General features: G+C 41.9%; 1 protein-coding gene across 1 annotated transcript in view; it reads right to left on the minus strand.

Annotated features, from left to right (window-relative positions):
* LOC142390047 (cryptochrome-1-like) overlaps positions 1–25276 on the minus strand; it is a 29370-nt gene extending 4094 nt beyond the window's left edge. Inside the window, exons 1-14 of the mRNA XM_075475389.1 lie at positions 25106–25276; positions 20606–20769; positions 13814–13922; positions 13098–13240; positions 11346–11530; positions 9431–9519; positions 8834–8974; positions 7781–8092; positions 7021–7172; positions 4359–4561; positions 2551–2655; positions 1868–2017; positions 1190–1270; positions 801–922 (exon numbers count right to left, since the gene is read on the minus strand). Coding sequence (XP_075331504.1) covers positions 801–922; positions 1190–1270; positions 1868–2017; positions 2551–2655; positions 4359–4561; positions 7021–7172; positions 7781–8092; positions 8834–8974; positions 9431–9519; positions 11346–11530; positions 13098–13240; positions 13814–13922; positions 20606–20763 — 1950 coding nt within the window. The 5' untranslated portion in view covers positions 20764–20769; positions 25106–25276. The remainder of the gene's footprint in view (positions 1–800; positions 923–1189; positions 1271–1867; positions 2018–2550; positions 2656–4358; positions 4562–7020; positions 7173–7780; positions 8093–8833; positions 8975–9430; positions 9520–11345; positions 11531–13097; positions 13241–13813; positions 13923–20605; positions 20770–25105) is intronic.
* Between the last annotated feature and the right edge of the window lie 1044 nt (positions 25277–26320).

Consider the following 26320-nt stretch of genomic DNA (forward strand, 5'->3'; position numbering starts at 1 on the left):
GAGGGCAAAGATATAATGAGTTGGAACAGTCTCCATTTGAATTTCCAGATTCCAAATTAATCATCAATTTATTTTGGGGGTTACACCAATGTGTGTGGAAGTTTAGAATTTACGATTCATTAGGTCAAACAATAACACCCACTGAAGGGAACTATACGGTGATGCCTGAATGGTTTCTATGGAAGCACACACACACACACACACACACACACACACACACACACACACACACACACAGGGGAGGTGATGCATCATTGTGGCTGGATTTGTGCCAGGTGTAGCAGCCTACACAGCGGTCCTATTCCTTGTGTTTACTATACAGAAAAATACAATCTGAGAGCATTTGGTTTCAGATTCAGGTACATCTTCGCTAATACTACTGATCTACATATAATTACCATCTACTGTGACATAGTACCAATCACAGGTGCCTGATCAATAATGCAAGTGGAGCAACAGCGTTTTTCAAAAGAAGACTAATGTTTGTGCGCCTCCTCTTTTTGTCTTTGGGGAAAAACTATTTCACACAGTAAAGTTCCTGCAGACTGGGTTATGTTTAGGAAGCGCATTGTTTTATCTGACAAATACAAGTAGTAATTAAGATAAAAATGTATATTAATGTACCCCAGACTGACTGTTTACAGGTAAGAAAAGTGCAAAATCCCTGACTGAAAACAGAAGATGTAAGAACTGGATAGCATATGTTAAATGAGCCTGTTGGCTCATTTAACATATGCTACAGAACATGTAAGAACTTTTGATAAAAATTGTAGTCATTGCTATGATAAGCAGACGCTGACCTGAGCACTCTGTCTCTGCATTTTGTGCACAGAGCAGGACGCCGAGTCTTCTTCACATTCCGACTCACGCGCCCGCTTTCCTGTGACGTTGCCCCTGGCGTGCAGGAGGAGTCCTGAATGTCCTGCAGGAAAACAAGAACACCTTCGTCAGTATCAGAAAAACGCAATCTGGTGGATGTGAGAGCAATGACTTCAGTCAAGAGAAGAGAGAGTAAAATTAGTGTAAAAGTGTTGCCTCTTGTGGAAACACTCAAACTTACAAAAGAGGAAAAATATTTGACCATCTCATTGAAAACAGTTAATTCAAATGTTTACTCAATCAAAAACGAGTTTTTAGGAACAGCTCCAGCATACTCTTGTATGAGGGTTGGCAGCACATAAAAGCCCACCTGGGTGTTGAGGCACAGCAAACTCATGGAAGAGTCGGCTGCTGGTGATGGTCTGGCTGGCGTCTGGCACTGAGTGGTATCCTGCAGAAAGCACAATCAACTTTGTGGTTTGCTCATAATGATGACATCCACAGTCATTTAAACACCAATCACTTCCAACCAAGCTGTTGCAATAATGTTGATCTGTTTGGTTTTGTGTGCTAAATCACCAGGATGAATGATTATAGCTCCTTTGACATTATTAGCAATCACGGTTACAGCTCGTCCTGGTCATGTGATACAGCTGTCCTTGTCCCAGCATACATGCAAGGGACCAGAATTAAGTTCTGAAACCATATACGTCCAACGCAGTGACTGCAGACTGGATGAAAATCATTTCTGGAGGAGACGATCTAGCCAAATTCGCTGGATAGACGTTACCTGATTGGTTCTTTTTGTCAGACGACACTGCGTTTATAAAATCTGGATTTCATTAAAGCAGAGCCACAGTTTGAAATCGCTTTAAACAATAACTTTTTAGACTTATTTTCAGTGACAGTTTTCTGACGCGTTTCTCCATTCGACAAAAGAAAAACATGATTGAAAACAGCTTTAATATGTAGACGTGCTTCCTACAGGTTTTTATAAATAAATCAAATGGAAAATATGAGGAAAAGTCCATGTCAACGAGTGCTCTACCATGCTGTTGGTGATTTTGGCGCAGTTTGTGCATTCGCTGTTGCGGTTGTCCAACACTGCTTGGCCCAATCTGTTCTTCGCTGTCCAAGTTGAGGAGGTTGTTTCCGCTACCGTTACCCGTAGCAACCGAGCTTCCTGACACTCCAGGCACTGAAAAAAAGAAAAAACACAAAGGAAGGCATCATACCAGTTATAAACAATAACAACTGCAAAAAGAGGAACAATAAAGCTGCGGTCGGCAACTTTTTTTTAGTCATATTAGCTTGAACTGTCATGGGATTCTGGAAGTAGAATATTAAATAGGCTGTTTAGGAAAAATAACGAAATCTGTAGCTCCCTCTGAAGCCTGTAATCATGCTTGCAAAAACCGAGCGCTCCCGGCTGTTTTTAACCAATCAAGTTAGGGTGGAGGAATCCTACCTGTCAATCACAACTTGTGCACACGCTGCTGAGCGTGAGTCTGCCCCAGCTTGTGTGCGCTCACACTGGTGTGAACTCACGTGCACAACCTCGTCCACAGAGGGGGAGGGGTTTGGGGGGCGATTCGGAGCTTGTTAGAGGTTGGGGGAGGGACCTGAAAGTTGTATCAGTTCAAATTTTCCGACTTTAGACTCGCAATTTTGAAAACCTGCCGACTGCATCTTTAATTGAAGAAAATGTGTTTCATTTCAAACTTCACTCACAATGTGAGTTATTGTTGTTGGTCCCCGGCTGCTGCTCTCCAGGAGAGTATGCCATGATCCCTCCGTTCCCATTTCCATTGGTGGATGGTACTGACGCCAACAGGCCTGAAAAGGAAAAACATGTACATACACATTTCTTTTTTGAGAAATCAAAAATGATTCCAAGACAGATTCTCTTAGGATTAGCATGACTTAATATATTTACATCAACATACTTTGATCATCAAAACCCCACTGATACAGTTTCCATAAGGGAGCCAGTGCAGTTCGGGGGACTTGATTATTTTTTGAGGTCGTGGAAGTGGAAAAGACTCTGGGGGTGGATTGGATTTTATGATAATCTGTACAGCATCACATGGAGGTCTGGGACAGCCTCTGGACAGGAAGATTGGAGTGGCTGTGACCCTTTTTAAAAAAGGTGGTATGTTCCAATTATAGGGAGATCCCACTTCTCAGTCTCCCTGGAAATATCTGTGAAAGGGTGCCGGAGAGAAGAGGTCAGGCAGACAACTGAACGTCAAGTTGGGAGTAGCAATGTGGTTTTTCATCCTAACCATGGAACAATGGACCAGCTCTTTACCCTCGCAGGGATACTAGAGAGTGCGTGGGAGGTTGCATTTTGTGGAACTGGAGAAGGGATATGACCCTCATGATGTACTCTGAGAGGTGCTTTGGAAGTATTGGGTACAAGTACCTTTGATTTAAGTGGCCCTGTACAAGAAGAGCAGAAACCTGGTTTGCATTCCATGCAGGAATCAGGCTGGTTCCTTGCATAGCAGGGGCCCTTTGTCACTCTTTGCATAACATTTATGGACAGAAATTGGAGGTGCTGCCAGGGGATGGAGAGTTTCCGGTTCAGTTCAGGATTGCATCTCTGCTTACTGCTGATGATGCTCCCTGAGTGAAGACCAAGTGTGAAGCAACCTGGATGAGAATGAATCCCTCCAAGCCTGAGGCCATAGTCAGAGAAGGGTGGATTTTCCTTCCCCTTTTGGAGTGCGTCGCTGCCTTAAGCGGAGGAGTTGAAGTATTTCAGGGTCTTGTTCATGAGTTGGGAGTAAAATAGAGCAGGATATTAGCGGATGGATTGGTACTCTGCAAGACTGTTGCTTTGCCAAAACAGGAAGCTGTTTATTTACTAGTTAATATACGAGCCTGAAATTAAGAGTTGCTACTCCCCCACATCCACAGGAGCCACTTCAGGCGGTTTGGTCATGATGCCTTCTAGATGCCTCCAAAGGGAGGAGTTTCAAGCCCTACCGGGGGCTGGCCACGAGGCCTTGGGACAGACTCAGGACTTGTTGGATTATACACTATGTTGCCAAAAGTATTGGTTCATCTGGCTTTACACACACATGAACTTAAGTGACATCCCATTCTTAATCCATAGGGTGAATGTGGAATATTTAGCAGCGAGGAAATGTCACCACTGGACTTGTTGCACAGGTGGCATCCTATCATGGTACCACGCTGGAATCCACTGAGCTCCTGAGAGCGAGCCATTCTTTCACAGATGTTTGTAGAAGCAGTCTGCATGCCGAGGTGCTGGGATTTATACACCTGTGGTTGTGGCAGTGATTGGAACACCTGAATTTAATTATTTGAATGGGTGAGTGAATTCTTTTGGCAATATAGTGTATCTGTCGACTGGCTCGGGAATGCCTTGGAGTCCGGAAGAGCAAGAAGAGGTGGTGGAGGGACACGGAGGTCTGATGATCTCTGCTTATACTGTCAAACTTGTTCTACAATTACAACCTCAAAGGGGAACACAAGCTGCTCAAATGTTGAGCAATTTATTGATCTCTTACCCAGTCCCCTGTATCGGCTCAGCTGCTGGTAGATCTGCTTCATCCTCTCTATGTTGAGCCGGCTTGCTTCTGCGTGGTGCACCATGGGCTTTGGGTAATGGACGCCTATGATGCACTTGGCTGCAGCTTGCACAGCCTCTGGGGCGTTCCATGGGTCATAGATGTACTTGGCAGGGAAACCTCGGAGGACAGGTAAGTATCGCCTGGAAGCACACGGAAACATTAGATTTGCTGGCTTGTGCCAATGGGTAAAAATTAAATCAGGGGTGGGAGTCAAACTTTTGCAGAAATGAAAATGTTATGAGAAAAAGAATTTCTAAAAAAATATCTAATAGTTGTAACTGCTGTGTTGCCATTAGTGAACTCTTCTTTTCAAATAACTTAACACATTGACTCCCAAGTCACGTAAAACTACGTTTTTACTGCCCATGCGTTGGCTCCCACATGGTAAAAATACGTTTTTACGGTTTTTTTATGGATTCTGAATCTATACATTCTAATGCACATTCTGTGTGATTTTTGTAATTATGTGATGAACAGAACTGACATAGATGGCAGTCAAAAACTGGTGTCATCATCTGGACATTTTGATCATTACGCCAATGGCTTTGCGTCAACTCAAGAACAATTTTGATAACGCTGCATTGATTGTTGTGCATTTCCGCATTTTGTCCAATCGCACGTGTTGGTTTCCAGAGGGTGGCGGTAAAGTAACATAAACAAACAACAAGAAGGAGAAGAAGACACGCGACAAGTCTAAGGAGGCGGTCTTATGAACAGGTTAGCTTTGCAACATGCGACACGACGCAAATCCTCTGACCCGGATATGTAAGTATCTAAAGTGCGACAGGCTGAAAGAGCGCACGTTTCACAAAAGCCCCGATATCTCAGTTTGTTGTTGATTTTGGTGGATACCGCCTTGGTTTAGCTAAGGATAGCTCGCTAATGGCGGCACCTAGAGACACGCAGTTTTGACCCACAAAGAGTTTAAAGTCTCAGCTTTCAAACGAGCCATAACATGTTTCAGTGGCCCTATCACATAATATGCTGTGACTGTACAAAAAACGTCAAAAAAATGGTTTAGAACGCTGGGATTCTACGACATAATTCTGTAAAAACCGCCGGTATTCAGTGTGTTAAGATGCATTCAAAATTCCGTGCAGCTGTATTTTTTGTAATCTCTATTGATAATAAATACAGTGTTTTTAACAATATTGTTGTATCTTATACCTTTTGTATCTTATAATAGATTTATTTTTCAGTTTTCCAGCCCACATATGTACTCTAATAACCAATAAGAGCATGCTTACGGGGGAAAATAGTTGCTCCAAAATGAAAAGTACAAACAACCACCACACTGCACAAAATACTACAGTACATGAGAGTACGAGCACAAAATCTCTGCTCTTCAAGTCTGAAAGTCTTTAATGAACTTTTAGAGATTCTGGCACTGAAGTGAGTTACTATCAGAGTGCACCGTGAAGACCAAAGCAACATTTACTGTGAGATGGTGTGACAGCAGCCACACCGCAGACAAAAAGTGTGTTCCTCCAAGAGATGAAGCCAATCAAACACTAACTGCATCAAAGTAGAGAACTCAACATCTCCCAGTAGCGTTTCCCTGGGCTGTCGTGGATTTGCTCCATGTGACAAAGAGAAGCCACCTGCCTACTCCACTTGGTCCGACCTTACCGAGTCAGAGGAGGGGAGACGGGACAGAGGAAGGGGGGCGAGTGGAACTGTGGGCGGCAGCATAGTGAGAGAGGGGCGGGGACCAGTGTGGTGTGGCCTTGTGGACCGACACGCACACACGACAGACGGCACTCTGGTTGCTACGGAGATTGCACCATCACTACAGAGATCACTGTGGATTGGGTTGATGATGCTAGGAGACGTCTACTGTAACACGCGAGTGTGACCCCCCCCCCAAACACTGACCTGAGAAGGTGAATGGTGGAAAGGTTCTGCCATTGAGAAATCTGTTTTTGGATTTCTGGTTTAACTTCATTCTACAGCAGGATGAAGTTAAAGGATTAGTTACAAACCGACTTTCTGCTTGTCCGGCTCTTTGACCAGGTATCGAATGAGGGCAGAAGTGGCTAAAAAAAAAAACAATTAGAAACATTCCCATGGTTCCCTAATGTGCATGTAATAGCCCCTTTTTAAAGCTCAGTGTCCACATGCATGTGCCCTCAATTTATATCTGCCTGTAGAATTGAAGCTGAATAACTAAGGTTAGCCTAAGAGTTCTTTGTCAATGACAGAAGTCTTCCATTATACCTCACAGCTCCAGCCCCCCCCCCCCTCCAGAAAAGAGGTCACAGCTGCTCCCCCTTTCCCCCAGACTGTGGTGGTTAACTTTTAAGTGGTCAGCGGGCCCAAAGCCCCCCCTGCTGACTGTCCCCTCCCACAGCCACAGTGCCACACTCTGGGCTGGCCCAGTAGGAAGACCCCCTCATTTCACCAAAAAGGACCACAACCCTTTTGCCAGGAAGATCCGCGACCTGCCAATAGCAAGCAGTCCTACAGCAGACAGTGGGTGGCATGGTAGGAACGTTTCTACATATGTGCAGTCCAGAGAGACAGAGGGAACAAGGGTTCCCATCCAGGTTGGGAGGCTCAGCTCTAGGCACCAAGGGGCGATACCATGAAAGGTACCCACCTGATGAAGTCCCCGTTGGGGTCGGTGCGCCGGCCGAAGCCCACGGGGCAGTAGCAATGGAAAAACTGCTGAAAAAATGAACTGCAGGACAGCCACATCCAGCTGCCGGCGTTCACACTCCAGTCTGCATCCAGCAGCAACTCTTCAAAAACCTGCAGGACCACCAGAAACAGACCGATATTTTAAACTCGACGCAGATGTTTCTCAATGTGTTTCTGTGTCTGTGATCATGCTTTCAGGTCTCTTAAATGGAAGTGTGTTTGCCAGTTCACTAAATGACCAAAAACATTTTTCTTGAAAAGTAGATTTAGTCAATTTTAAATGAATAACAAATAAGTTATTTGCTTAAACCAATATATTTGGGTATTTGAAGTGACTACCAACAACGAATTGCAGACATCTCTATTGAGCTAGACAATGAAACCAGATTAGCATGCAAACTGCCGCCATCATTACATTGTGAAACGACTTTGTTGGTGTGCACAAATCCCATTTTGTTCACATTTAAAAGGCAACAGGTAGACAGAAGACCAGTTCAACACGTGACTTGTGTCAGGACTGTCTCTAAATGAGAGATAAGCACCAATGGTCTGATGGTACTGACTGTCGACAAGACAAGTATTTAAGAAATAAATCAATCATATCATTCTTTAGTCATTAGCAGTTGAAAACATACAGTTTGTTCAGTCAACCTGCACGCTTTGTGGAGATCAGCAACATCTAAATCCTACTAAATGTTAGTCCCTCGCCTCCTCCTCACCTTCATCCCCTCCTCCCAGCTGATCCACAGGTCCCCTCTGGTGAGGAAGCAGGCCACAGCATGCCTGGCGAGGTGATGGATCCAGCCCTCCTGCCTTAGCTGAGTCATGATGGCGTCTATCCAGGGAAAGCCTGTCTTGGCTTCAGCCCATTTGGCAAGAGCTTCGGGATTTTTGTCCCAGGGGATGCGAACGCAGATGGGGTTTCCTTCCATCTTGTCAAAGCGGGGGTTGTTGGTCGCCGCCGTGTAGAAAAACTCACGCCAAAGCAACTGGCCATATAGGGAGAGCGGAGGAGAACTGTTCTTTTTCACCTGAAGAAATGTAAACACAAACAGAAAATAGGACATTTATTTTTAGAAAACAGCGGAGGAAGGTATAAGGTATCGAGTTTTTCTGACTTCTGCTGAAGCAGCATGAGACATATCTGCATTTAGTTGGAAGATCTCTAAAGCAGCTATGACAGTGCACACAATTTGCAGTCTGATCCAGTTAGATGGGGTCATTCTGATTCTAAAACACTCATCAGCTGCACTGGACACTTTTGTCATGTTATAGAAGATGAATTCATCCTTTACGACTATCAGTGATGTGGACTTCTTAAGGGGAGGAATAATCAAAAATAGAGGTGATAAAAATGTGCATGTGAATTAAAAAAAGGAAGCAGTTCAAATGGATGTAAATGTTAGTAATTAAGTATTCATTTGAAAGCCGATTGAATTAAACTATGTTTCATCATTAAACCAGCCAGCTCTGTTGTGGACATATAAAGTATTTAATAATCATTCATAAGATTATACTATAAACCTACCTACAATGTGATGTAGAGAATATCTCCCGTTTCTCACTAATTGCTTTGGAAAAATACTTATTTTTCATGGTGGGTTAGGAGTGACCTAGGTGGAGGGCTTTGCTCCTCAAGTTCCCTTTTAGTTCTTCCTGTGATGAAAATGGAGCCCCTGATAGTCAGAGAAACATGTTCCACATTGCTCATAGGAGCTGTTACCAATCAATGTTACACTTATCAAGCCACAATGGAGCTGCTTAAGGTTCACCTTGTGGTAGAGGTCCGTGAGTTTGAAGTAGAAAAGGCGACAGGAGAGGCAGCCAAAGCGCAGGTAGGGGCTGAGGCCTGTGGGACTGGCGAGCAGCGAGTTGGCATTCATCCTGGGACGCTCGAAATTAGCCACCCATGCCTGAACAAAAAAAAAAAAAAAAAAAAAAAAAGAGAGACAGACAGACAGCAAGAAAGAGAATGATTCCATCAGAGACATTTATTAAAATGTATAACAAGTGAATAGTTTATGAACATGCATATAAATGATGTCATGAAAAGCTGGACATCATCCTGTACAAGCAGCTGTGACATAGTTCTGAACTATTTTAGTAATGTAGAATTATTCACATGAATTGCTCTTTTTTTTTTTTTTTTTTTTTTTTTTCTCAATAAATACATTTGTCAATTAATCTTGAAATAAAGAGAAAAAAAAGAGCCATTCTGAATGTTTCCTAAATACATGTCAAGCAAGAACTGGGCTTTTTTTCTACTGGAATTACAATCGTGTTTGATTCAGATACAAATACAAAAATAAGTCAATCGTTTCCAAAGGATTTGCTCATGGAATCCAATGAACAGAGGGTGTAAAACTCACCTTTCTCTCCAGATGGCGCTCTATCCTGGTCAGAGCTTCAGTCTCTCCTCCTGGCCACACAGCCGATGGCAGGCCCTCTGTGTCGAAGCCTGAAAACATTCATCAGCATCACTTCCCTTTCACTGTCAACCAGGCTGTTTCACACCCACACTATCAGCAGGCCCTCTTACTTGATCTTTTTAACTAATGCAAGACATTTTAGTTGTTGTTGGTTTTGAGCTGGTGATGCTATTTTTTTCTTTAAAGAGAAAGGGATTCCAAAAAGTCCACAAGGGATGGCAGGTGTATGTGCGAGCACCAGATGGTGGGATCACTGTCAATGAACTGTAGCCCTCTGAATGGAAACCAGACATCTGCACTAACTTATTTAGGGAGTTCAAATCTTGAACTTTACACGGATTAGTGAATGAACTACACAGGTGTACATGGCAGATGGCTAAAGACTTATTAACTGCATGAATGGACTAACAGCCTGTGAATGGAAACCAGACGCCTGGATAGAAACTAAAAGATGGTTCAGGAAAGGTTTACAGAACATGTACCTTTAAACAGGTACAGTTTTTAATATGGAAGTGATATTATTGCCAGTTCTTACTGATGGATCTTTGTTAAATCTTAGTCACGCCAGGCAAGACTTAAATTGTTTCTGACCTTTTTAAATGATTTATTACTCAAGAGGATGCAGAGAATCAAGTTTAGGTTAAAATCCGAACACAAGCTGCAACCAAGGGCTGTAATCATCGCCTGTTTGTAGCTTTGCTGGTAAGGAGTTAGAGGTATATTTAGGTGTGTTAACAGTGTGCTGCTTTATAGGGAAATCCAGCTTAGGTTCTCATGGCTCTTCTAAGATGATGTGCTGCCATGAAAGAAAAAATAAATCCAATGAAAAGTGGTTTGAAGTCCTTCCTATTGTCTTTGCTAGTGAAAAATGACTGAGGACCAAATCATCTGCCAGGAAAAGTGAAAAATACTCTTGGTAGGGAACAGAATTCTAACCCAAGTCAAACAGAGGAGTATATGAATGAGATGTTGTACATTTTTAAATCAGAAAATAATAGTACGTAATCTAATGTACAAAGGCCAGCTTTTGTGCTGCTTAACAACCTGAAATTTAAGTGGATCATTTGGGATTTATTCATTCAAAATAGAAAAGTAGAGCATGCAGCCTCTGCTGTAGTGCTTTCCAGCCGTTTCAGGGTTACCGTTGGTCTCTATATTGCCTCCCTGACTGATGCCTTCCTTGAGTTTTGGTGGGTGCTCCTCTCAAGGCAGGTTTGTTGCGCTGGCATATTCTTTCTTGATGAATTTAACTGTGCTCTGTAGTATTTTCAGATATTTTCTATAACCAGATCCTATGTAGGCATTTCATAGCAAAGGGGCTGAATATATATGTACAAATAACACTTTCTAGTTTTCCATATTTTGTGATTTTTTTAAAATCCTTTTTTTTTTTTCCTTCTCTTTTTCCCACTTTACTTTTCCACTTTGGACCACTTTGGACTTTCCGCCCAAAAATCCATATATACTGCGGGTTGTAACACAAAAAAATAGGAAAAACACCCAAGTTGGTGAATACTTTTGCAAGCCACTGTAGTATCTTTGTAGTATCTTTGTGTATTTTTGTAGTATCTTTGTCGGCATCATAATTCAGGAAACATTTCCAACAGCATCCAATTATTTTATCTTGCAAACAGCTAATTAAAACCTTAATCAAACCCTATAGCAAAGTTAGTAATCTGTCTAATCTTTTGGGCACTTACATTTAAATGCCATACTAAAAATTCCTACTCAACGTTATCGAGGATGATGTTTGGTCATATTTTGTTTCACTGGGCTTTTTGTGGAGCCAGTGTGTTCTACACCTGCACACTTAATGTCTAAGTTTGCTTTTTATTAAAGTGATTGGTTAGCTCACCCAGCTCCTCCAGGGATGGGACCCCGTATTTTTCCTTGTGGTCCTCGGAGATAGGAGTGACACAGCGACCCACCAGTGCGTCCGACAGAGTCTCCACGGGCATCTCAGGTGGGTCCAAGCGACTGATCAGGGTCTGGAAACGCTTGTAGGTGAGAGGAGGCTGCCCCCCATTCAGCTCTATGATCCTTGGAAGGTGCAGATCAGTGATTAATAATAGGTTTTATGGATACAAAAAAAAAGGATATTCCTGTCCTGTTTTAAGAAAGCAGATATTTTTCTCTGATCGGTTTAATCAGTCTACTATCTGAAGACCAGAGGAATTAATAATATTGGATACTATGCTCCCTAAACTCAATGTGAAGCACTGAATTTCCATTTTGCATTAACTGTAGGATATTAATACACCTGCCTTCCAATATAAATAAATCAGTGAGACGTTATAGCCAATGAGAGCGCCAAAGGATAGGGTCGGGGGGACATAACAGGGAAAAACTGGGCGAAAACCCCCAAAAATAAGCCAAATCCCAAACAAACATGGCACACAAGGCAGGGAACATGGTGGAGAAACTACAGTATGTTTAGGAACATCAATAGAATTGCTGAAAGGATCGAATTAAGGGCTAAATTACAATAAGACTGAGTTATTAAGTGCATGTAGACACCTTAATCTGACAAGAAATTGGATCGGATCGGGTTACTCGCGATTGGATTAAGGCCCCAAGATAACTCGGTTGAAAGTGACACTAAACCTGCTTGTAGAAGGTGAAGCACGTGGTGAATTGGACTTTGCCTTCTGCGCATGCTCGAGATTCTTTCCCGGGGTCGTGAACCGGAAGTCAAAGGAGACGATATTCCTGTTGTTGTCGCCGTCAGAAAGAAAGAAACAACGCGATGGAGAATGCTCCGTTGGGCATCGCGTTTGTGCAACAAGCAGCTCATCACAGACCAAATGTAGAAGGACGTAGCTTCATCTTGCTCTGCGTTCTCCATCTTTCTCCAATGCCTGAGTTTGTTGTTGTTGTTGGTGGTGAAGAGGTCAACAGGAAGTGGCTCTATTAGCAACAGTTGGAATGGGTACAGCCCCACCTATCATACCGGGGTATGACATGCTTTGTGCCTATGATTCGATTCATTCACCGCCATATACCCAAGGAGAATTACCCTTGCTCAAATAAGGAGCATAACCCAACTATAGCTGCAATTGAATTAATCTCATCATGTAGACCCACTGAGTGACAAACTCAAAAGAGAGAAGCCATGGAGAGAATTTGGCACCTTCTCAACATCCAGGTAAGCAAAACAAAGAAACAGGAGCGACATGTATCAAAGTGTCATGTTAATGACAAGAGATCTGTCTACATGGCATCTTCAGCTGCTTGAGAGATATTGGTCAGATTAGTCATAGACTAAGTCTGGCAAAAAAACCTTGTGGTGTGTGACCCCCTGTCACAGATAAGCTGAGTAGTGGGAACCCACTAAGACCAAGACAAGAGAAACAAGTTGTGTATTGTGAACAATACAATGATCCCACAACACTGAAAATCTTGTATTTTAAACCTGGGGATCAAACCCTTATATAATGACCTCATCTAAGAATAGACTATGAAATAGGAATAAACTATTTACTCAATCCGACTCCAAAAAGATCTGGGTGAAAAACGATGGCAGAAACGGCTGTTTCACCGTGTTGTGTGTGATATTCTGTCTTTCGGAAATACTGTTTGTCTGTGTGTGTGCGGTTTTAGAACTCACTTCTCGAGGTCGTAGAGCGTGTGGGAGATCTTGACGATGACCTCCACCCCTGCCTCCATGGCCAGCTTTTTGATGGCAGCATCTCGCTCCTTACCAAATGGCTCTGAGTCATACTCGAAGGTCAACCGAGAGATCTTCCACTCCTGAGACAGACATGAGAAGTGACGTTTTCCCATCAAAGTTCCCAAAGCAGAAAACCCCAAAAACCACCAATGCTTAAAGCTATGGTAGGTAATCCTAGAGAGCTAGCAAGAGAGCTAGCAAGATTCGAAAGTGTCCCCTCCTCTAAGCTCCACCCCCCCCTCCCCATTCCGTCAGTGCGTCATCCAAAGCCGGTAGAACCGCATGCGCACACGGAGCAGGGAGCCGACAGAGGGGGGCGTAGGCAGAAAGCAGAGGCATCTGATTGGTTTTTGTAGGCGCTCCAATCCGAGATCAGCGGGACGCTGATCTCGGATTGGTCAGCTTTTTCTCAGTCCTGCAGCTGCCACAGAGGTCTGATTATTTTCGTCCCTTTTTCTAAATACATCTTGTATAGATTTCTCTCAGGACAGACGGACCATTTCACCCAGTATTACAAAATGTGTTTCTGAACAGGATTACCAACCATGCCTTTAAGTTTCAGAAGATGGAACCAGCAACTATTTTGTCTTTTGTCAATGATTTTCTTGAAATGTGGTCATAAGAAATCCTGCTAAATATCTGTCCATACTGACCTTAAAGAGCCGCGGGAACACATTGGCTGGTTGGCCTCTGATTACAAAAAGGCGGGAGTTGAGCTTCCGGAGATTGGCGTCCAGATCCTCCAAACACTGGAGGAGAAATCTAAAGAAAAAGAGATGAAAAGAGAGTTGATCCTGGGAGGTATACTTCCAAGTCACAAGAAATGATAAAAGGAATGGTTATTCTAGAGTTCTGCTAAGCGTACAAAAAGCACCGCAACAGAAGTGTGTGAACCCTAAAACCATTTGCTTCCGACTTATTTGGAAGGCACACCGACAGTCAATGTGCACATGTCCAGGCCTGAAGGCACTCTTAGCCAGGTTGTAATAACTGATTAGCTTACTTGTTCTGTTTGTTGCATTTGCTTTGCTCGACTCTAGCGATAGTGGTTGACGTGCGTTTCAAATCCTAACATTAATATAACGATCATATTTAGTTTTTTTGTTTTATTTTGCAGCCTTAGAAAATCGAAACAAATATGATTTATATTAGTTATTGTAAAACAGTTGCTATGGGCAGTAATGGACTGTAACATCCTCTGTTGCAGTGGAGCAAAACAAGCCTCTGGCTAAACATGATTGTTTGATCAGTATGTTATAGAGAGGGTGTATAATGTTCAGCAGCTTTTGCCACAATCCTCTTTGGATAATCAGCTTCAGCGGCCCCAGAACAGTCTCCAGCACAGACCCAGCTTTCTTTATCAGTTTCTTTGAGTCTCTGGCTCTGATGCTGCAACCCCAACAGATGGCTGCAAAGCAGATTGTACTCTCCACCACGGAAGATATGCGACACGTTGGTGCTAACACTGAAGGACCTACAAGTTAGGTTCCTCAAGAAGTAGAAGCTGCTCTGCCTCTGCTTGTGGACAGTGTTGCATTTCCAATTCAGCACGTTGGGAAGGAGAACGCCCACGTTTCCGTAGTCCTACTCTTCTCCCAAGATAGAGTCAGTGTTTGTCTTCTTCCTGGTCCACCTAAAATCAGTCAGCTCCTTTGTCTTGTGACCATTCGAGATGAAGTGATGGTTTCCACACCATACCACAAAGTGGTCAACCAGCTTTGCAGCCAACCAATAATGCAGGTGGTTGTGGAGGCATCAACCTGGACTTTCTGCAGCTTCTTACACAAGAGTACACGCTGAAATGTGTTAATAATATCGGAGATATAAAAGAAAAATGATCCTCACAGTGCTGTCTGCCTTGTCCAGATGAGTAGGCTTACTGAAGCAGGTAGATTATGGCATCATGTGGCTGGTCCACCAACCCCTGGACAATAATCTTTCTCCTGACATAGGCTAAGGTTGAAGAGGTGCTGTAGAATCCCACATAGCTGTCTTAGATTTCCTGCACACTGGCCTTGGTAGAAAAACAAGTGACAATATAGCTAAAATGAAAATAAAAACATGAATATGAAATATAAGAATCATAAAAGTGGTGTTTAAGTGACTGAAATAAGGCCTTATTTCTAATTTACCACATTAAAAAGCTCCATACATATACAAAGGAATTCTGAGTGGAGCCATTCTGCTCGGGAACTTTCATCTCAATATTTTTGTACTTTCACATAAGGAAGACTTTGAATGCAAGGCGTGTTCACCCTGTGTTCATTAACGCATTGCTGCTTGTATCCCAGTGAAAGATCTGGGGACCTGATCCATTACTACCCATGTCTTGGGGTAGTCATTGTGAAAGTCAGCGCAGGAACATTTGGTTTTAAATTTTCCATATGTGCACAAGTCAATCTGTATGTTTTGGCAGCTACTTTCACAAGTCATTTCATAGTTTCACAGTTTCATGCATTTCACCAATACCAAGTTCAGCTTTTTAGGTGGTCCATGTTGCTCAACTACAAGTCATCTAGTGTTGGAAAATGATAAAAATGTTAGAAACACACATGCATTATTATTTGGCATCGTCGGATCTCGTGAAGAATGTAGGAGACAAAATATTCGGTCCAACAGAAAAGTATCTCTCCACATCATTAAAAAAACATTTTCTTCTTAGGAAACAATTGGTATTTATGGTAATGTAGCTTGCATAATCCCATCAACATGCAGCACTTTATCATTTGGGGTTAAACACCATGAGCTTCAGCTTGTTGTGTCTGACCTGGAGTCCTGATCATTAGCAGAATCAGGCAGGGTCACAGACAAAGCAGACAGTTGCTGAAGCTAAGCACCCACGCACGTTTTGCTAAGTTCCGCTCCCTCCTGTCTTAACAGTGGCCCGATCATTAAAACCAAAGGAGGTCTTGCTGACAGGCAAAGCTCCATTTGATCCCAATCCACAAGCAGACAGGCCGAGCTGGGTGGCACTTAAGGCACGTTCCGGCCTGTGCGTGCGCTAAACACAGAAAGCCTGAGTGGGTGATTTGGTCTTTTCATAGACGGGTCAGATGAAAAATGTTCAGGTTGAGCTTTCAAGATGCTTTTTTGGGAAAGTTTAATTTTACATAATCAATTTTAATTTTACTATTTTTATTTTTATTTTTTAAATTGACACCTGTGATACAAGCAAGCATAAAAGTTGCAAACAAAAACAACACACCGACAGCAAGATAACCATAAAAAATTACCAATATCCCTATAAAAAAAAAAAAAAAAGTCATCAAAGGAAAACCTAACATGACATCAAGATCCGTTTAATGAATCCATCCACACATGCAACAGAGCACTGATCTCAAAGCAGAGTTACTCCCCGTCACAGAACCAACTGTGAAAGGCTGACCTTGTTTTCTGTCTGATCAGAAAATCTTCCTCCAAATCCCAAAGAAAAACTTCAGCTTTTTAGGACAGATGTCCTCGCTGAGCCATTTGACGCAGAGGGCCGGGTCAGCAACAGTGTGACGACACATCAAACGGTTTTACTGCATTCTCAAGACTTCTTTAAAAATAAAAACCTGCGATTACACCTAAAACATGACTGAACACGTCAAACAAAACAAAGTGGCTGTACCAGAGCAAGGAAAGAACATCTGTGAATCACTAATAGCTGTTTTAAAAACTCTTGACCTGGTTTTCTGCTCCGCTGGGATGGAAAACCTTAACACTGAACTGTCACAGTAAGATAGCTGGTAACCTGGGTCAGTGGCAGAAAAACCTTTTACGCTACTCTTGCATATTTCTGCAGATAATGAACGACGACTGTTTTTGTTTTGCATTGTTGGTGCTTACGACAGAAGCACTGAACTGGGAGGTCCTTTTAGATTTAGTTACGCCTCCAATGTCTTCCAGCTACGTCTATCTGTTGGGTAACAGGTCACACGGAAAAGCCTTCCCACAAGTAGGTCACGATCATGTAACATTTTAAGCACTGACACGCTAAACTATGTCACGTGCTGAGATTTGCCATTTAACAGGAAAACAACTAATGATTCTTACATTTACCTGACAACAAGATGCTTCTATGAGATATATCAGCATAAGGGGAACACAGAGTGCAGCTTCCACAGTGGCTCCGCTGCATCAGTCAGTTAAGTCATGCTAACGGAATTTTGAAGTACAATTTTTCAGATAAGTAAATAAATTGCTATTTAGCACTGATATTGTACATCTTGAGCTGTAAAAACACAGAGGATATTAGTTCCAGTTATCAGGACAGACTGAAGTTCGTTGTTAGTCATAGAAGCAGTGCCCATGACGGAGAGATCTCAGATTTCAGCATGCTTGCTCTCTTGTTTTTCTTTCCATTAATCGTCTCTGACCTTTATATGTGATGCTTTCAAACACTGTAAATTTGGGCCAGGAAAGCACAGAGGTGCAGGGTCTAATGAGAAAACAAGGACCTTAAACATAGCTCCAGTGAAATATTAACACACACTGAAATCAACAAGATAAGTGGAACCCAATTTTAGAGTGGTGCAGCAGTCAGAGCCAGAGTCCTTAGCAGTCACATTGGTTTTGTACGAGGCCAGTCACTGTTGCACGAGCAGTTCTGTGTCTAAAAATACACATTTTGAATTTTAGCCGAATGAATAATAGGCAGCAGGTCTGTGGGCTGTCTGTGGTAGTAGCACGACGATGACGTCAGTAACACCCACTTTACGACAAAAATTCAAAATTACAGTAACCCGGATTTTTTTAAGTGGACGCACCTCCACGTTATCAGTGCTAGTGTACAGTAATTAATAAATTATAAACAGCATAGTTTGTGCCTGTATAACGTTGCCCATAGAAAACCGTTTCATGGCCGAATATCTCAAGAGAGCAGCCAGACGCCTCTCGAATATCTTCGGAACAGCTCCAAATTACCAACAACAAGCAGGGGTGAGTAGAACATCATGTTATAATATGAAATCAAGGGCCCAATGTCAAAAAACGGTCTTGTCCTTTAAGAGCGTTTGTTGAATCTGACGTGGCGTGTTCGTACGAGACCTTCATACGAAAAAAGTGAGAGAAATTTAGAATTAAAATACGAAAATGTTCTCCAGTGTTATCAAGCCTATACTTCAGGGTGAAATTTTCGACCTCTCAGTTCTGACACACATCTGACATCACATGTTTTGGTCATACTAACACAAATAAAGAGATACTTTTGACCAGTAAGTGACCTATAAATTCAGTTTGGGAATGTGTGGTTAACTAACAAACACATGCGTCACTGGCGTGCGTGTCCTGCCAAGACATTTTTAGAATCACAATCAGCTGGATATTTCTGGGTCTTTGCCCTCTATATTGAGTGTTCTCATGATGGACTAGTCATTTGTAGAAGGAACGGGCCAGCAAGCAATAGCACCTTTCACACTGCGACCCTCTACCTTAGCGGGTCCAAATTGCACCTTCGACCCGCGTCGAGCAATGTTGAACGCTTGGCGTGTTGGTGACCCGTGTCGCCTGAAGCCGAGTTCAGGGGGAGTTGCCTAGTGGCAGAGCGTCACACGAAACACATAAAATGCTGGGCGTGTACAATGACGTAGGCACAAGCCATGCGTCGGAGGTAGGGTTAAATACACCTGTCTGCATCAAATTTTTCAAACCAACGATGGCGGGACACCTTGAGATATCGTTTATGGAATTGTATATGCAGTTCATGGAGATGTTACTTTACGGTGCGTGGGAAACCGCACTCTCCCATCTTTCTCGCCAGCCCTTCCAGCAGAGGTCCATCTTTCACCGTCCCCGACATGTGGCGGAAAATAACGTCCTCTGCTCGGAGGCTGAGGAGCTCGCGGACCTCCTTGTCTCCCCAGTTGGCCATATTAAAAAATGTCTCCAACTTGATGTAGACTAAAACAGAGTAAAACTTGTCCTCACCTGTCGCTGTTGTTCTGAATCAGCTGTCCATTCTGTCTTTTAAACTCCTCACGTCACGCCCACGTCCGACCCGCGTCGATTGCGTTCACATCAAACTCGGCTCGGCAAAAAGACTAGGGTCCGACGCGGGTCGAAAGGCGAGTCGAGTTGACGCGGCAGCCCGGGTCGGCAGTGTGAACGCAACAGCGGACACGCTAAATTCGCGAATTAAACGCGGGTTATTCGGCAGTGTGAAAGGGGTTTAAGTTGGAATGATATCCTCCCTGCAGAGTATAGCAGTTTACAGACACCATGCTCAAGTGCACCAACACAAATTCCCTCAACATGGGGTCGAGCCTGTATTTTCCCCTAAAGTCTTTACACATATCCTCCTGACCTACTTGTAAGCCTCCTGACTCCCAGCATCTTTGTTAAAGGAAGACACAGAGCATCCAGACACAGAGCCCAGCAGTCCACCTGTAGGCTGACCTACAATAAGGATTATGTGGGAAGAGATTTAAACAAAAGGACAATTTTTGGCTGTGAAACCAGCTGAGCAGATGCCTCCAAATCACAGCTGTAAATCTGGATCTACATTTCTTCTGTTACATCCAATAAAATGAAGGTGTGTATTATAAAAACAGTTAAGTCCTCTGTGATGCTTTCAACACAAACAAATAAAGGAGACGAAAAAAGTCTGACGAAGTCTTAATTTCCATTATGCAAATCTATTTAATTCAACTCACTTTTCCCATGCATGAAGGTGATACATTCAAGTTTTCCTTAGACAACCAAGCAATGATTAAATGTAGAGAAATGGTGACGTCGTGTTGCTTTTTGAAGCAGTGCAGCTCTGTGCTACTTATTCCTCCAGTTTATCCTGTGAGACTCACAGCCTCCAGCAGCTCGATGACTTACTGACTTCATGTGTAGTCAAAAGTAATAAAACCTGCTCTGCACACATTTCCAAATCTGATTCAAGTCCCAAAAGTGGGGAAGAATAGTACAAGAGGGACGTGCAAAAAAATGCACAAGCTCTTCAGAAAACAAAAGTGGTGTTACTTTGATGCCATTTTGTCAGTGTCTGTTCCATGAGTATTGACAGTTGTCTGTAAAAAGGACTGATTACAGAACTTTTTTTATATATATTAACAAACAGTAAAAAAGAAGGAACAAATTGAAATTCAATAATCTGCTGCCAGAAAATGTGCCATTTCTAATTGATGATTTTCCTCAAATCCATCAGATAAGCTACATCTCTAGTTTTACACGTATATTTAAGCATTTGACATGTGTATTATGACTTTTAAAGGCGTAATATCGACAACCCTCAATTATACAAGAAGTGCAAACCCGGAATGAAAAGAAAAAATGACAGGGAAGTGATTAGCTAAATAGGTTTTATTTTTTTGGTTGGGAGCCTCAGATACAGAGGACACAGCTTTTTAAAAGATTCCACAACATGATCAAACTGTGATGATGGCACAACATAATCAGTGACTACTATGAATATAAAAAAAAAATACAATACATAAAAGACTAAACATTTGTCTTACCTCCACCTGTTGACCCCGACGTTGGAGGAGCCTGCAAACCATGGGTCCAGGAAGTAAACACAACGCACTGTGCCGGCCCCCTGCACTGCCTCCTGCAGTGCGGGATTATCATGGAGACGGAGTCCCTTCCGGAACCAGTGGATGGAATTCGGGGTCATCTTGTTCTGAGGAGGATCGATGAAAAGCAGAATACTCAAACAGTCAAACACTGAACATCTGGAAATGACTGTGTGGTTGCAAGAAAAGCTTCTTTATATGGCTGAATGAAACTACTTTAATCACCAAACAGAATGCGACGGTGTAAGTTCAACAATACAATCACCGCTGGTACAAAACTGAATGTCTCTCAGCAGGAGAGTCCACATTGTATCAGTAGCCAAGAGTGTGTGATGTGCTCAGAATAGAAACAGTTTCTGTTGTCAGCACAAAGACTTTTAGGCATTTGGCTCTGGAGAGACCCTCAAGTCAATTTCAACTCTAATCTGCAAACATAGCAACATAAAAAGTTAAGTTTTTAACACCACAATCTGTCCAACTACGGCTTCTGGACTACTGATCAGGGAGAATCTGAAATGTCACCTGTGTCGTTGCAAAAAAAAGAGCAGTATGCATGTGAGCTCAGCTGGCTCGATAGCACACACTGACCCTGGTTTAAGTCCAGCTTTGGACCACTGACCACCTCCTATGTCAACTTTAAATTTCTGTCTTTGATCTGCATCCACAGGATCATCTACACAAAGAAAAACTGAGAAGGCTTTTATATCGAGCACAGGCTTTTGTCACAAAATGTCAGCTTTTACATAGTTTATTAGTAGAAGCAGAAGCAGGACAAAGCCCACATACAACAAAAAGAGATTATTATACGTCACCTAAAAGAGGAACTATGAAAAAAGTGAAAGAAACAAGCAAATGAAAAAAATAAAAACAGTTTTAACCTGCCAAAAAAAGTTTCAAGCAACTATAATAAAGAATACTGGCTGTGATCTGTGCCGATCTGTAACAGGTAACCTCGTGTGGCGCAGTGCGATTGTTTTGGATTATGGACGTGTTTGGCTCAATGTCAGAAGCAGCTAAACCAGAATGCACTAAAACAGATCGAATGCCTGGCTAGCATTATTTCTAAGGTGGTAGAGATGATTATTTTAGTTAGGCTCAGTGATTATGTTGAAACCACAGACAACCAGTTTGGCTTTAAGAGCAAACTTGGAACTGACCAGTGTATCTATGCTCTCAAAGAAATCATAAACAAGTACAGAAGACATAGTTCTACTGTTTTTCTGTGCTTTCTAGATGCTTCTAAGGCCTTTGACAGAATAAACCATGGGAAATTATATCGCAAACTTCAACAGCGAGGTACACCATCCTACCTGATTAGGATCCTGCAATTCTGGTATATCAATCAAACCATGCAAATAAGATGGGGTGGTAGTATATCTACACCCTTCTATGTAACTAATGGGGTGAGACAGGGTGGTATTCTATCCCCGGTTTGATTAAATGTATATATGGATGATCTATCCAAAAATCTTAAGCAGTGTGAAACTGGGTGTATGGTGGGTGACAGGATAATTAATCATCTCATTTATGCTGATGACCTGGTTATTATGTCCCCATATAGTGCTGGGCTACAGCAATTGCTTAATGTGTGCTCCAGATATGGACTTTTATTTGACATCAAGTTCAATCATAAAAAAAGTGTAATTGTTATTGTGAGAACTAAGGAGGACCAAAAACAAAACTTTCCCTTGTTTTCTTTATCAAACGACTCCCTTGATGTAGTGAGTAAAGTGCGGTATCTGGGTCACATCATCACTGATGACCTGTGTGATGATGAAGATATCCAGCGTCAGTGTCGTAAATTGTATGCACAAGCTAATATGTTGGCACGCAGGTTCCATATGTGCACAGATGAAGTTAAGGTCAATCTCTTCAGAGCCTACTGCACTCCTTTTTATACAGCAAACCTATGGTGTAAATACCATGCAGGTAAGCTGAAGAAGCTGCAGGTGGCATATAATGATGCCTTTAGGATTTTTCTGAAGCTACCAAGATGGACAAGTGCTAGCACTTTATTTGTAATTTTTGCAGAGTGATACGAGATACTTCTCTGAAATGTGGAAGCACTGGTATAGATGTTTGTATGTGTTTGTGTCCTAATTACCTGGTGTTTGTGTTGTACTGTCTGTTTTATGTGTTTTTTATGGAACATTGAGTCCGCAATAAAAGTTTTCATTCATTCATTCATTCTATTAGGCTAATTCTATGGCGTCAACTTATCTAGTCAGTGCAACAGGTGAGACAAAAAGATTTATCTGTTACATTTCTGCTGCCTTTTGATGCCAAACATGTGTTAAAATCCTCCACCAACCATGATGAAGTAAAAGCATGTTTTCAGTGATATTTATCTGCCTGCCAAATACAAAATTCCAGACACTTACTGGAGAGTTGGAGCATGGGTAAAGTAATAACGCATTTAGTTTGGCCAGAAATCCTTTTTCATTTCATTTTCCACTCCCTAACCAGGACACCGGGCTCCATATAGTCATCTGTTATCCGTCTGGTGACTGTGCAACCATATAAAACTCTTATCCTCTCCCTCGGACCAGTCTGTTATTTCTCTCTGCAAAAGGAGCTCGCAGCACATTTATTGGTCAGTGACAAAGTGAGATTCCATCACCCATGTGGATTTAGAAGCAAGGACGGGAACCCGAACAGCTGATGGCAGCAGACAAACAGAGTGTCCCTGACAGACGTGTGGCTGCTGGTTCAAATGGCTAATTCGCAGAACGGCGTGACGTTTGGGTTGCCAGAAGGACTCATCACTAGATCTACCAAAATGTGTCTGTGTTACAGACTGAACAAGTCACGATAAATCAACAAGAGACCAGTGTTTCCAAAGCATTATGAAGATAAAGAACAGGGACGTGTACAACTGCAATAAGCACACGCACAAGAAAGAAAAAGACTTTAAGGGCCTTTAAAAACTTAAAGAGCTAAATAACACAGGATACATGATGATGACAACAGTTTAATGAATCATTTTAATGATAAGAAATGCTCCACACTGCTAACTTGCTCTCAGTTGGTCGGTGCTTCACAGTCATTCTTTAGTCATCACATATCACCTACACTTTCAGCAGCAATCCGTTACTGTAGCCCTACTGCACATGTAGCGCTAAGCCCTGATAGCTTTCTACTGGCCCAACCTCTTACTGCAACAACTTAGTCCTGCCCAGTGAGTCTGAAGCGGTATTAGGCAGTGTGGATGCATCTTATGCAGGAGTTTTCAACATTGACATCTATATAATGTGTCATCATTATTGCCTGGGAATAATAAAATGAGTTGCTGTTTCCATAACTGATACGACTATATGTCACAGTAAGTTTGATGGACATGGATTACACGGTTCACTCTTCTGACATCTTTAAACTTGTTGCATGTTTTCGATTTACACAACCCCACAGTACTTCTCCTTAGCCTGTGTATTCTTTATATGCAGTGCTTATTTCTCTATACATGTAAACACCAGGCGGGTGGGAGGATCAAACCAACAAGCTTCATATTTAAGGATGACAGACAGACTGACTGACTGACTGGTTAGAGACATGAAAAGCATGTCATTAGTGTGCATCTTATTTGGCAATTCACACATTTACAACAGTTGCAACGCCCTGTGAAAAGTCTCTTTTTCAAGCAATTCTTAATGTGACAGATGTTAAAATCACTCGAGGCTTATAATTTCACGCTAGATAGATAGATAAGTACTTTATTCATCCCAATTTGGGAAATGATTGTGTTGCAGCAGCATACAATATAAAGATATGTTAAAAAATCAAAGTAAAAACAAGCAAATAGAATAGAATAAAATAAAAATAGTGAATAAACATTAGCTATATACAAATCTACAGTATGAAGATGGCCTCGATGGCTGTTGTCAATTGACAGACCATTATATCAATTATTCAAAACGTTTTATTGTTATTGTTTTAATCAAATGAGTTTACAGGACTACACCATCGCCAGGGCACCCACCAAAACTATTTCTGGATATTTAATAAATTCTTGTATGCACTTCCCAATGAACAACAATACAGTTGAAAAAGTCGTCGAATAATCTTTTTCTTTCTTACCCTTTCCTTAAAGAATTGGCTTTTATCAGAAGTGCCAGGCAACAGTTCAGACTCTCATTACTTCTCCAAATGAAAATTAGGTCACCGTGTCTATACTGTATGGAGGACTGATACCATGAACTTCACAATCAATACCAACTAATAGTACAAGTAAGACATGCTTCACATCTTAAATTGGCCTTTTGGATTTAAACAGATGCAAAAAAAGTCAAAGTAACTGGAAGTTCCTCAGCAAGGAAACAAAATCTACGCCGACCAAAACGGGGTCATCGTTGCGATGCTTGTGTAACCGGTGGCGCTGTTTATAGAAGTGTAGCTGGTTTCCCATCAACCTAAAACAACCAAAGCTGACAGAAAGACTCGTCTTACCTTGTGCTGGCTCACTAAAGGCGATATTTATGTCAAGCCCGAAGAAAAAATCATTTCCTACGTCCGTTCGGATAGGCAAGGAAGTGTTGTAGGCAGACTACGTGCCAGCAGCGACAGCTCGAGATGCTCCAGATCTGGATGTACTCTGTGCTTCATTACGGTGTTTCATAAGAGTTCGGATCACTGCGCATGCTCCGTCTCCCTATAGAAGACAGTGGCACATGAGGCCACGCCTCCATTCCGGTGAAAGCAAACTGCCGGTAAATACAAATCCCACTGGAATAGTTGTGTAAATGATTTATGCTGGGATAAAATTTGGTCTCTTCCTCAAAATTTCTTTGTGCTTAATAAGGTTAAAGAAGTGTCATTCAAAATTATTCATAGATGTTACCCGGTTAAATCATTCTTTATCAAATTCAATTTTGTTGATCTTGATCTGAAGTGTGCCTTTTGTGACACTCATACTGAGACCATTATTCATCTGTTTTGGAAATGTGAATATACCCGTAAGCTGTGGCAAGATATTTGTAGATTTATTTTAGATAATATATGCTGTGATTTTGAGCTCCTTCTGCAAAATGTCATTTTTGGTTTTATAAAGAGTGATGCTCAGACTGAAAAAGAATATTTTTGAATTAATCTCATTTTAATTCATGCTAAGTATTACATCCACAAATGTAAATTTGCCAAAGTGAAACCCAATTTTTGTGCTTTCATGATAGAACTCCAGATGTATTTCAAGTCAATATCCTCTAATAACAAGAAAGCTATCAAAACTATAAATCTAGTCTCCCACTTTGAAATCTTTAACTCAGTGTAATCCTCATTGTTCATGTCCCCTGGTATATTCTCTCTCTCTCTCTCTCTCTCTCTCTCTCTCCATTTATTATTTAAACTACTTATGTATGTATTTATTTTGGTATGCTTATTTGTTCTTCATTTATTATTAATGATACTTAAAAAAATCAAAGAGTTTTTAACCGTATTAAAATGATTGGTGTCACGTTATTAGGTAGGCTAATAACGTGACACCAATCATTTTAATACGGTTTTATCTACTTACCAACAACTCCACCACTGCCTGACCACTGCTTCCTGGCTCGCTGGCGAGTGGCGACCATGACTTGCTTGTCAGAAAGACGTCGTTGGTGTAGACACTTGTCACTCAAACATGTCTGACCAATGGGGAAGCACCCGCCCACTGCGGTACGTTTG

The sequence above is a fragment of the Odontesthes bonariensis genome, chromosome 10, assembly GCF_027942865.1.
Source record: "Odontesthes bonariensis isolate fOdoBon6 chromosome 10, fOdoBon6.hap1, whole genome shotgun sequence".
NCBI lineage: Eukaryota > Metazoa > Chordata > Actinopteri > Atheriniformes > Atherinopsidae > Odontesthes > Odontesthes bonariensis.